Source organism: Belonocnema kinseyi, chromosome 3 (genome assembly GCF_010883055.1).
Source record: "Belonocnema kinseyi isolate 2016_QV_RU_SX_M_011 chromosome 3, B_treatae_v1, whole genome shotgun sequence".
NCBI classification, from domain to species: domain Eukaryota; kingdom Metazoa; phylum Arthropoda; class Insecta; order Hymenoptera; family Cynipidae; genus Belonocnema; species Belonocnema kinseyi.
The window spans coordinates 59,285,256-59,299,289 of NC_046659.1; the positions used below are offsets into that span (position 1 = coordinate 59,285,256).

Consider the following 14,034-nt stretch of genomic DNA (forward strand, 5'->3'; position numbering starts at 1 on the left):
CATACGAACTCACAGTGGTAATCATGCACTTTCTGTTTTGCGGCTCCCAAACGGTAGGTATGGTGGGGGTAATTTCCATCCACGATCTGGCAGCTCTGGGTCACAGTGTGCTTGGCGGCAGTTGGCTCCGAGCTCTGGGAGCGAGTGGAAGTGATTTCGCGCATAAGGTGTTTTCGAAACGTGTAACACGGCTTCATGGAAGGTTCGATCGAGCAGCGGCACGCGATCAAGTTTTGTGTGCGCTTGGGCAAGAATGCACCTGAAACCTACGGTATGCTTCGAGAAGCCTTCAAGGGTGACTGTATATCAAGATCGCAGTCAGGACGCTGGCATAAGGCATTTTTAGAGGGTCGAACCAAGGTCGCCGACGAACAACGCTCTGGACGACCAACAACCGCGCGAACCGACGCTAACGTGGAGCGTGTGCAGAAACTTTTGGACACCGATCGTCGATTAGGTATCAAACAAATCGCAGACACCCTAGACATTAGTACATTTGCAGTGCACGGGATAATAACGCAAGATTTGGCGATGAGAAAGGTGTGCGCAAAGCTGGTACCAAAAGTGCTCACTCAAGAACAAAAGGACCTCCGAGTTTTGCGCTGTGAAGCATTGTTGGAATTGATAGAAAGTGACCTACAGCCCGGACCTGGTTCCGTGTGACTTTTTTTTATTCCCCCGCTTGAAGCAAGACCTTAAGGACCACCATTGGGGGACTTTGGACAACGTCAAAGCCCATGTTACATCATTTTTGAAGGCCATTCAGGCCGAGGAGTTTGCGGCCGCTTTCGAGGCATGGAAATCACGCCTACACAAGTGTATCTTGTCCAAGGGAGACTACTTTGAAGATTTTTAAAACTTTTGTACCAGTGAGATAAATAATTTTTTCCCGGAACCCATGCGCATTACTTTTATAACGAACCCTGTATATTTTAGAAACTAGTACAACCAATCAAATCGACGAAAATTATTCACAACTTCTTTCCCTTGGAAAACTTATTTAAAAGAACTTAAAAAAAGGAAATTTAACTTTTAATGACTAATTGGACTAATAAATTGATTTACTATCATGGAATATATTGTTTAATAATTCATTTTTAATTATTTTGATACCATACTTATAATTACATCTTTTTGATTATTTGGAAATGAATAATAATAATGATAATATAAATAATATAATTAATGATATGCTTATTAATATAATTATACGAATATATCAATAATATTAATATAAAAACATTCTTATTAATTATTTTTTTTCCAATTGATGAAACTGTTTAACTCGAGCGTTAACATTTAGATTAAAGTTCTGTACACGATAACTCATGTTTAAAATGCCCCCCTGATTTCATAAAACAATGAAAAAACCTTTTTATTCACTGGAAACCTTTTAGAATTCTTTTAAAGTCTTGATCTGAAATCTTGAACTAAAATCTGCATTTAAAAAAATACTTTAGGGTTTAAAATTCTTTGTCAATTTCTTCACAGCTTTTACTGGAATTCAATTTAAATTTAAATTTAATTTAATTTTAATTTAAATATTCTACTTGTTTTTGAAATTTACGAAATTTGGTTCATTTTCAAAAAAACCTGTAGAAAAATTGTCCTGAAACCCTAAAGAAAATGATCATTTGAGGCTTTTCATGCTTTGTAGTATTTAATTAATTATTCAGCTAATTCATTTTGTTCAAAATGTTATTAAAATATTAATTATTTTATAATAATAACATTGTATTGTCGATATTTCTATAAGTTTCCAAAGAGCTGAAAAAATGGTAGATTCTGGTTACGGCGTTTCTCTTCTAATATATTAATCCAAATTTGGACTCATTAAAGCTAATAAAATATCGTTTGAGTCGTCGAAAATAGTAGATTTTGAAAATAATATTTCTAAATTACTAATTGCAAAATTAAGAAAATGTAGATATCGTATTTTAATTTTCATCAGTCAAAAATGACAGGGTCAATTTATTTCAAAATTATCCAGGAAAAAGTAGGAGGAGCACTCTATTAGTCGGATAGGTATTGTATTCTGGTAGTTGGCGCAATTCAGGAAGTAAAGGACGAGGGCCGCCTGGCAAGCAGGTAAAACTCTGACCGCTGGCGCAATTCGTGTGCACCGGCTAGAGTAAGCTCACTCACACTAAAGCACATGAATAGACCGAAAAGTAGTAGAAAAAATTAAGTCGGGTGGAGCCTGACCATACCTGAAAAGTAAGCAAAAAGTTTGCCGACCACTGCTTTAGACCAGAGGTGAGCAAACTTTTTTCTCACTCTTCAGGTAAGGGCAGGTTTGACAATGAAATTTTTTCGCCTGCCGCGCTTTGTTCGTCAACGCTACGTTTTTCCTGAGATGGGTTGGCTTTCCTCAGCAGGGGTTCATTTTTAGACGAGATACTCAATGTGAATGAGAAGTTAAAAATAAATTTTGTTTTAAATTCTTATATTAGCGATTTATAAGTCTGAAACTCGAAATCTGAAACTTTTTTACGATTAAGTACATCTAAACTTGTACTTGGGAAGTTAAAAATCAAGGATTTGATGGAACATAATGAAAACTCAATTTTAAACTAAAAGTGTTGTAATGCATTGATTTTTAGTATTTTAAGACGTTTTTTTCGATGCCTTTTGATCGCAAGATTTCACAGATTTTTAATTTCAAGGTTTTAGAAAGCTAATTTTGAAATTTAGAATTTTTTGTTTTTAATTTTAATCCCCGTTACTCAAACTGCTTAATAAAGGAAGCATCCATGGCGGGTTGGACCTTCTACGTGGCAACAGGTACTGCCACGAGATTTTTACTCGACCCGCCGTGCTATGGCAGCTAAGGCTGCCACGCGGCACTAGTTTGCCAACCTTTAGTGTTTAGATTCAAGTATATCCAGGTATTTATGTATGACTTGCCCATAAACATTGCCTCGATCTCATTCTCGTGTTGTCGTGTACCTCTGTTGTACCTAATTCTCCTCTGATTAAATGAACTGTCGTGCATTTATCTAGTCCGCACTTCAAGTGAACATCATTGGAAAACTATTTTGTGACATCTATCACTTTCTGCAGTTTCTGATTTGACCCAGCGTATAGCTTCCTATCATCCATGTATAGAAGATGGGTCAGTTGATGACCATCCTCATTATCATACATTTTGAACCCATGAAACACCTTTATGTACACGAACCAAATTCTTTTCAAGTTACTGCAGTTTTTCTAGGATTTCATTGTTTACATTAACGGATACGTTAACGTCCAAACGTGGTTCTAGTGGATTCCGTACTTAATCTTTATTATGGCTATTATGTATGCCCGCAGCTTTAATCAGCTCTTTATTTTTGCACCAACCTGAGGGAATTCATCAATAGGAGACAGTGCTGTTCTACTTCCATTTTGACGGCCGCTAGTTCAATAGCCAAAAGCAATCTGTTTACAGATATTAAGCGTTTTTGGTCTGCTCAATTCTGTTCTCTTATTCTTGTGACTAGATTCAGGTACTTAAGTAGGAAGAGACGTTGATGCTCTCTCCTCAAACTTTGAACGCTTTTTTTTTGTCAAAAAATAATGTCGCAGAATATCTGTGTTCTTATGGTATTCTCATTTTATTCGCCTTCTTCGATGTTGAAACTCTGTTTTTGCCTCTAGTTGAATCAAGCTTTCCGCCTCTGGAGAATGTGATGGTGGATTATCATCAGGTTGATGATAATATATAATATAATAATATTATATATAATATATAATGTATATAATAATGATAATAATGATAATATATAATGAATTATATAAATTTCCGCTGCTTAATCGCCTGATGTAGCTTCCTTTAACTGACGTTCATTATTGATGTTTTCCACGCCAAATCAAGCTGTCGTTTAATCTCCATATCTCGGTCTTCTGAGATACAAAAATTATTCTTGATGTTCTTCACCTTAACGATAAGTTTTCTTAATCAAACTTCTTGTACATGAGGATACTTTGCAACAAACTTTGTCCAAAATGTGTATCTCTTTTCGCTTTCGGTCTCAAACTGGTTGGCTGAAAGTGCTAACATTATCTAAAGCATCCTCAGCAGGCACAGTTGATATTCTACTGTTTAGCGTTAAAAAAAGTTGTTCTAGTTGATCAGCTGTTTGATTATTTCGAGATCACAATCACCCCCGTCCCGTATGCTGTGGCCCTCAACAGTGGATCCATGAGCATTCCGATGATCCTTAGGAAGCGTCAAGAGTTTCATAATATTAAAAATACTCTCAATCCTCAAGTCCAACCGCGACGACAACCAGCTCGATATCTCATTACGTGTGGAATTGATATGATCCAAAAACAAATATCCTTGAGTTAAGTCTCGGAACAGTGTCACTTGCCTATCAGGTGTCAGGCGTATCAAATCACACAGTAAATAATGCGGACCTCTTTGCACGTAAAATTAGGTATCTACCATCCCACTAGAGTGGATGAAGCGTTCTCTCTGAGGTCATCAGTTAAATGTACAGATTCGTAACACTGCCTGATGTTCTATCCTGGAAATCGACCAGCCACCACCACGCAAAGTTCCCCATGGAGGCCTCAACGCAATAAGATGGCTGATTCATTGTGAAGTCTTCTCAAAATGTACTAATGACCCCCAAAGTTAGGCCATCAACAAGACCTTTTAATCTTATGTACGTAACCAGCCTCTTCTGAGGGGACCTACAGTCTTCATGCAATGAAGCTTGACGCCCTAGTGTCTTAAGCACCGATGATCTATTTCTACTAAGTTACTAAAATTATAATTTGGCTTGATCCAATCCGACGATGATCCGAATCCCTGCCCGCGAATCAACTCACACATGTCACATAAAAATATTTATTTAGGTTTTAAAAGTTACCCCAGATGTAGGCTCTGTAAGCTACGACCACGATCCTCTTCGAAAAGTCTGATCCTGATCCACTGGAGGCGTACGTGGTTTGATTCGTCATTTTTCACAACACCAGAAGACGATCGAGTCAGAAAAACCATTTCATTTTAATTCAAAAGTGAAAAGTACGAGGCATTGTTTATGAATCACTTACTACGTCATTTCGCGATTATTCGAAAGAGGCAAAATCACTATACACTTGGTCCTAGCTTCCGGAGACTACATCTTTTCTAATTTTCCCAAACAACCAAAACCTTTCGAGAAGAATAAGCATTGTGTGAAAACCATTCTGGCTACAGTGAAATCCGAAGGTCACTCAAAATAAAGACAATAAAATCAAATAAATTATTAGCAACACTGTTCAAGAATCTGTTATTTTTAAGTTTAGAATACTTTAATGATAGAATAAGAATTATGTCTCTGAGAGAGATCATAAGTGCCCGGCACAATGATCAGAACGAAACTGAAAAGAAAGGTGGATACCACCCAGATAAGCCGATCGAGCCACCATAACAACAATTCTACCATTTCACGCCCGCAGTCTTAAAGTCTCAAACGACAAACAAAAGAAAAGTGACTGCACGGAACAGTAGTGACAGGGAGAAACGTCCAAAAATCGCAAACCTTATTGGGAAAAGTTAACATTTCTCAAATATCAACTTATTTTAGATTTTAACTAAATCAGATTGAATATGGGCTCAAGAGAGTATTCACAAAAACGAAAGAGTGAATTCTGATGAACCTAGACGATTTGGTTAATAAAGAAGGGAAATAATAAAGTCAGAGGAAGGTATTTACTGACAAATTTATTTTTAATGTTTTTTAAATATTATATTAAAAATTAAGTTCAGCATCAATATTATTATGTCGCTAAGCCAAATCCCTTTCGGAGTAAGCATAGCATGCTCGGCTCTAGCTACTTTATACGACCTGGAATTAAGGAATTCATATTGTAAGAGTGAGTAACATATGCGTAAGCGAAGGGACGAATTTTCCATCAATTTAGAATTCCCTTATTACTTATTTGAACTAGCTGGCTGATAATTTCATGGTAAGATCCACACTCTTTACTCTATTTACATCCACAAAGCAAAGCTCTGCACGAGAGCTCAGTATGATCCATGATCATTGGTTTCAGGCATCTATCACTCAGCTGACACTTTTCATCAAACCGTTCTTAACCATTTTTCTCCACAAATCCCTATTCTGGCATACAAAATTTACTTCCTCTACATCCATACGTATCTTCATGCAAGATCTTGAATTTGTTATGGCTCTTTATGCCTTGTCCCTGTAGAGTCTTATTCATACATTCCTAAAATTCTTTCCTAGGCTTGTCTATGGATTCGCCGCAATTCACTTACTCAAATACATATGTTTCGTCAATCTTTCACTCTTATCAAACAATGTTTCCTCGACACCACATTTTTGTTATATCCAGTCATTACTGACTTTGTCCACTAGGGTTTTATCGCGTAAATCCTGAAGAAATTGCATGCCAACCGCGTTAACTGTAATCATAAACTTTTGTCAGTATGACAAGGCTGCCGTGCAAGCTAAAAACATACATAAGTGACATTATCGCTTAGGTCGACTTTTTCATTACCAAGTTTACGACAAGAAACCTAAACGGCAATGTCACTTATGTATCTTTTTAGTTTGTACGGCAGAAGGTATCGCTTTATTCATTACGCTTTTGCTTCTGGTAAAGGCTACACTCTCGGTAACCTATGTACTCTTGTTTATACACCTGGATATCTATCTTTCTGACAGTAGTAAATAAACTTTCAAGATACACTTAATTATACACTCGTTCTATCTTCTTTTCGTCTAGGGTAATGAATGATATTACTTTCCCATCCTAAGTTACTAAACATTCTTTGCAAATCATGAGCTGCTTCTGCCATTAAAATCTTTTCATCTGCAAACGCTAATCCACGTACCTCCACAGTCCCGCAATCAACACCTTCTTCGTCCAATAGAGCTATTCTTAGATACTTGACCATGAATTTAATGAATAGCCAAGAGCTCATCCAGGTTAACAAATGCATAAAAAAACATTTTCGTTTACTCGCATACTTTTATCTGTGATTCGTATTAAGCTAAATATCTGATCTGCATATGATTTTGCTGGCATAAATTCTCATTAGACTTCTTAGATCTTTTTACCTATTATGTCTATAACCTCATGAATAAGTATTTTTGCAAATATTTTGCCTATTATACTTAGTAAGCTGATGTCTCTATAGTTATTGCGGTATCCTTTATTACCCTTTCCCTCATATATTGTAACAATAATCGCCTTCTTTCCAGTCATTTGGAACTTCCATATCATAATTATAATGATTATGATTATATTTCTTAGCATTTGTATAAAAAGGTGGCTATAATTAGTTCTTGCTTTAATCCATTATTTTCAAAAAAACTAAGGTACTTTTAAAAAACTCTAATTCGTAATTGTGTCATCTGATTTTTAATATAAATTATTCCTACATAAAGCATCTTTTTTTGAATTTTTTTAGGAAAGAAGGAAAATATCATATTTACCTTGACTATCAGTTTTTTTTAAATTTTACATGTTTATAATTTTAAATGATAGATGTCAACAGGACAATTAAAAACCAAAGTGAAGTGTAAGTTTGGTATCTGTCTTTTTGTCTTTTTTTATGTGAAATACGAAATATATCAAGAATTTGAGGTTAGTTGGAGATGTAACTAAACCTCTTTTTTGTAATAAAAATTTAAGTATGGATAATAATACTTGGAAAATGAAATTTGAATATATATATATATTTACACAGACAAATATTTTCTTAATCCATTTAGAAGTCATATAATTTCAGATAAGTAAGTATTTCAATAATTGAAAGCAAACATACATTATAACTCCATCAATGTTTATTTTATTGTTAGAAAAGTACAATTTTTGTCAAACTTAGATCTTAGTGTTTTTTGCACATATCACACTTAACCTTAGTTACGGAAATCAAAAATCGTCGATGCACTACTAAAGAAATGTAAAAATATTTCTTCAGTAGAAAGTCAAATTAAATTTTGACAAAATTCACACAAAAATGTTCTGATATATTTGAACGATCACTAATCAAAATCTAACTTTGTAATTTCATATCACACTGATCCCTATCGACCCTTAATCATACAGCCTTTTACTGTGCATGTATATCACGCCATTTCATCTCTGCTGTTCTTAATTAGGACTACTAACTCTGTACCACTACTCCTTGTCCTAATCTTTTTTACCCATTTCCAAAATAATTTCTAATTTCCTTCAGAATCATTTTGCATTTTCTTACCTTCTACCAAAATTCTATAATTAATTGGTTAAAAAGTTGTTGAGCCAGGGAGCTTTATATTGTAAATTGTAAAAGGAGTCTGAAAAAAATGAGAAAGTCGATTTCGCCCGAGCTTTGTATATTATATATAATTTAATATTGCTTATTATTATTTATTTATTTATTTGGTTTAATTTTTCGTAGATAATAGAAGGCTCTTATACAGTTAAATACACTCATTTTATCAAAACGAATGAATTTGATATTTAAAATCTTGGTGTATTTCAAAAATTTGAAATTTTTTTCTCTTATAATTGTTTAAAAAAAATAGCAATTCTGTACACCAAACGATTCTCTTCGTCACAACGAATAGATTAAGCATACTTAAAATATTGCTACACTGAAAAAACTGGTTAGTTGGCCCAACTATTTAATTTGTAAGATATAGTACAGCTATTTTATTAGTGGGTACAACAATTCCATTAGTTGCAGTGACTATTCAGTTAGTACCAGCAACTAATTAAATGGTTGTCCCAAATAATAAAATAGCAGTTCCATATCTTATAAACTAAATAGTTGGCCGAACTAACTATTTTTTCAGTGTATGTTCTAAAAATTAAGAAAGATATTCTCTCGCTAACGTTAAAAAAATGTATAAATCTGTACGTATCCCAATTTCATTTAGTCCTAGACTTTTTCCTACTGCGTTTATCGATTCATCTGATCAAAATGAAAATATTTAGTGCTTCGAAAAATTTTTAAAGATAAAATTTTATTATAGAGATAGCTATAACTATTCTATTGATTTATATCAACTAAACACAACCGATGCTTAAAAATATTCGGTTCACAGCGTATTACTGTCAATACTGTTATAAAAATTTCTTATAATTTCGAAATTTTCAAATTCATTTTTTGTCGACGAGATTCGAAACTTTTACATCAGCTTTAGCGGTGAGGACACGAGAGACCGAAAATTTATAGTCAGGTGTCGTAAAAAATTGTTTCTTAGGCAGATTTTTATCATTGCGAGCACATGCAATTTCATTATGCAGATATATTCTCATTCCGCGTTAAAACTCCTTGACGGCGATAACGCAAAAGTACAATTTCTCAATTTGATTCATATTTAGCTATCCCGGTATGTTAAATGGTGTAGATATATTAGCAAATTAACTTATTGCGAATGCGAATTTTAAGGAGGAGTTTTGCAATCTCTACATTCTCGCCTTCTGCTGCGCACTTGAAAATGTACCATAGCTTGTGAATACAAATTTGACAAATTATTTCTTCCAGATAAGAGTTTCACATAATTAAAATGTGTTCAAAGTCGAAGGTTATAATAATAAGCCTTTCTGCGTATAAGTTATATTAACTGAAAATTATAAAACAGATTTTGAAGCTGTTTTGAAATTCATTTTAGTTTTGCCCAAAATATTTGTCATGAAACAAAAAAAGTCATTTAAAAATCAAATCCAACTTTGTTATAATCTTATTCTTGTCATAATATATGTGTACGTCCGTATAAAAAGGGTCTCTATAAAAGTACATGCTTATGAAAGAACTACGTGGAAAAGTCGTATATTGGGACCCTTAAAATGTATACATTTTTTGGTTTCGTTTGGTTAAGGCCTTCTAAGCACACGTTATTTAAATGTGTTTGGAAAAATTATCCTTTTTATAGTTTTGATATTATCGTGTATTTCAATTTTTTATATATTCTTCGGGGTATTCTTCGTCTTCAAAAATGCTGATAGTTTTTTAATGAATGTTTTCTAGAAAATACTTTAGATTTAGTAGAACCCTGTTTTCAAAAAACATTTTTGAAATCTACAGAAACGTCGGCAGATTTGTTTCAGGTATTTGTGGTTTTTCTACTCATAAAAATACAATTAAAAAATTTGACTTGCTTGATAATTAATAAATGTAAGTATATTAAATTTTTGAACAACTGAGTTACGTTTCTTTTTCTTCAAAGTACCCACTTTAAGTATTGTCAAATTTTTTTCTAGTGTATTTCTATGAGTAGAAAAGCCACAATCATCTGAAATAATTCCCCCGATTTTTCCGTAGATTTTAAAAATGATTTTTGAGAAGAGGGGTCTACTAAATCTAAATAATTTCCTAGAAAACGTTCATTAAAGAACTGTCCGAATTTATAAAGACGTAGAAGACCCCAAGAACATACAAAAAAATTGAAATACACAATCATATCAAATTTATACTGTTTTAGGGTCCCAAAACACTATTTTTTACATAGTTCCAAACTCGATGTCTAAAATTTTATTTTTTAGATCCGCCCTAATTTATAGAAGCATATGGCCAGATAAATATAAATTACCTGCATTTTGAACTCAAGGGAGACGCGCATCTACAGAGTGGAGAAACCAGGGATCGCCTGCCCAGGATTTTCAGACTTACCTTAAACTTTTTTCTTTTTCATTGAGAAATGAAGAACAGGTATTAAAAAATATGCAATTTCCTAATGACGTGTAGTTTTTAAGAAATTGAATTAATCCAGTTCGTGCAATTCATCAATTTAATTCGTCGTAGCTCTCTTTGTGTATAATATTTTATGACACCGCCCCTCCCAGGTCACTTCTCTGGATTCGAGCTTGACTCAACGTGAGCCTTCTGGGTTGGAAAACGGGTTTCCGGGGCATTTTTTATACAAAACTTCGAACACCCGCTTTTCGAGAAAAACATATCTTTAAAGTGGGCCAGTGCTATAAGAGCACGTGGTACTTTTTTTCTTAGAACATGAAATATAACCATTTCTGTCTTCTTTCAGGACATGAATATAGTGCCAATAGATACAATATAGATCCTAATATAATGCCACACCAAAACAAAAAAATTATAATTTTGACCCTGGCCTAAAAAACCCGAAATTATCCAAAATCAACTTTATATGAGCGAATTATTTTTTTCTTAAATTATTCAAATTTTTGCAACCAACTTCAACCCCTGAAAACTACCCCCTGTGCGGAAAACAGCATGGCGGAGCCAGGGAAACCTTTCGCTCGCCCCGACATTATCCAAAATCGACTTTATATCGGCGCATTTTTTTCGTCTTAATTTGTTCAAATTTGTGCAACCAACTTTCACCCCTAAAAACTACCCCCTGTGTGACAAACACCACAGTGGGAACAGCAAAGTGATTCGCTGGTGCCGACATCCAAAATCAACTTTATAGGGATCCGTTATTTTTTCCTTAATTTGTTCAAGTGTATCAACAAACTTCAACGTCTAAAAGCTACCCCTATGCAGGTAACGCGCTGGCAGGGCCAGGAAAACGTTTTGCTGGTCCCGATATTATCAAAAATCACCTTTATATGGGCGAATTATTTTCGACTTGATTTGTTCCAATTTGTGCAACGAATTTCAACCCCTAAAAACTACCCCCTGTTTGGAAAACAGCATGGCGTAGCCAGCGAAACGTTTCTCTGGCCCCGACATTATTCAAAATGAACTTTAAATGGGCGAATTATTTTCGCTTCAATTTGTTCAAATTTGTGCAAAAAATTTCAACCCCTTAATGCTACACTCGCTGAGAATTTGAAACCCTACCTCTATCCTACCTAAACTTATTCTACCGAGCGCTCTAACTCATTTCGCTATCGATGTACATGGATCTTGGTTACAAAATTTTGCTAATGATTAATGAGTAGTTGTAAGGAAAATTGAAAATGTTTCGATGGACTTTGATAAAAACAATTGTTTAAAAATAATTTGAAATTACATTTTACTTATTTACAAAACGGCTTGATATTCTTTTTGCTTCAAAAATTTAACAAGTTTATGAAATATGCAAAGGATATTGTTAATAAAAATTAAGAAATGTCAAGTTCAAAAATTCTTTAATAACATTGGTAACAGAAAGCGATTTTCTCTAATACAAAAATCTCCATAAAACGCGCAGTTTTTAATTTATCCAAATATTTTATAATAATTTCTTACTCAGTTTTTAATGTGAAATAACAGTTCTTAAAAAATATTTTAAAATATGCGAAACAAAAAAATGGAATTTCACTTATTACTTATTACTTTATTACTTGAAAGACATTTTAATAACTTTAGGAAAAAAACATTTTCTGCCATGTAAAAACCTCCATAAATGCACAGTTTTCGATTGATAAGTTATGAAAGCACATTTGCTACAAGTTACAACTTATTTCAATTTTCATTTTCATTTGCACAATGCACATTAGGGTGGTCCAAAAATGAATCACAAAATTTTGTTCACTCTAGAGGGCGAGACCCCCCCCCCTCTAGTTTTCATTTTCGGAGAAAGAAAATCCTTCATTTTTCTCTTTCGAAATTCAAATATTGACACGTGTCATCGAGCACTTCAAAATCCCCTTTAATTAACATGTATTTTTAGGAGGAATGTCTACGAAATAAAACCATACTAGTAACTTTCATATCGGGAAGGGGAGAGCTTCGAAAGGAAATCGAAGGATAAGATAATAAATAAAGAGGGGGAGATTCTAAGACACTGGATGGAGGACAGAAGCTGGGCGGTGGCGAATAGTATGGTAGCAGGGGACAAAGAGGGAGAATACACGTATGTGTGTAAGATGGGGGTATCGGTGATAGACTATGTGATCACGAATATGCCAGAGTGGGAGGAGATAGAGAAATTTGCATTGGAACGGAGGGTGGAATCAGACCAAGAGCCATTAAGTTTGTGGATAAAGGGGGAGGGTGACGTAAAACATAGAGGGAAGAAGGGTCGTTAGAGGAGAGGGTGTCATGGACGGGATTAATAGGGTTAGGAAACGTAAGTTCGGGATAAGTGAAAAGATCTGGAGTGACGAATGGAGGAAATGTTTTAAAGATTTATTTTAAAGATCAAATACACGGACGAGAGATGAAGGGATTAGAAGAACGAGGGAGGTAGATGAAGAGGAGCTGAATGACGAGGAGATAAAAAAGCAGATCAGGAAGTTGAAAAAATCTAAGGCAGCAGGGCTGGACGGGGTAGAGAACGAATCGTGGCTGTTTGGCACACAAGATGGAAAGGAGAGGCGGAAGGGGGTAGTGAAAAAATTATGGAGGGGTCGGATTTCCAAGAGGGTGGAAGAAGGGTTTGATCGTACCACTGTATAAAAAGGGGGATTGGGAGAGGCAGGAAAATTATAGAGAAACCACGCTAATGAATACGGCGTACAAAATATACGCGATGGTGTTGGCAGATAGGCTGCAGAAGGATGTTGAAGGGAAAGGAATATTGTCGGACTAGCAGGTGTGCTTTAGAAAGGAAAGGAGTACTATTGACAATATTTACGTTTTGCAGCACGTGGTGGATGAAGAAATAACCAAAAAGCGTGCCAAAGTGTACGCGTTTTTTGCAGATCTAAAAGGCGCGTTCCCTTCGGTAGATAGGGGGAGGTAGTAAGAGGCAATGGAAGAGAAAGGAGTGGAGAGAGGCCTGATCGAGAGGGTAAAGGAGGTATATGAGGAGACAAAAGATAGGGTGAGAGGATGGGAGGGAATCCTTAAGGGTTCCTGGATGGATACGAAGTTCAGGCAAGCGTGCCCGCTTAGCCCAACGCTTTTTGCAATTTTAATCGCGGATATGGAAAGTAAGCTAGCGGCCGGAGTGGTGGGAGGAGTCAGGATATGATCACTCGCATATGCAAATGACATAGTGCTGCTAGGAAAGAGCGAAGAGGCTTTAAAGGAGATGATGAAAGGGTTGAGAAGATACTTGGACAAAAATGGGCTAGAGTTAAAAGCGGACAAGTCGAAGGTTATGCTGTTCAGGGAAGGAGGTTGGAGATAAGGGAGGGGAGTGGAAGTGGAAGAGAAAACCGGTACAGGAGGTGAAAAGGTTTGTGTACCTAAGC

At 35.2% G+C, this 14,034-nt stretch overlaps 1 protein-coding gene across 1 annotated transcript; it reads left to right on the forward strand.

Annotated features, from left to right (window-relative positions):
- Positions 1 to 195: 195 nt before the first annotated feature.
- LOC117169844 (protein GVQW3-like) lies at positions 196 to 663 on the forward strand. Its single transcript, XM_033356352.1, has one exon. The coding sequence runs from the start codon at positions 196 to 198 to the stop codon at positions 661 to 663; it is 468 nt and encodes a 155-aa protein (XP_033212243.1).
- Positions 664 to 14,034: the final 13,371 nt, after the last annotated feature.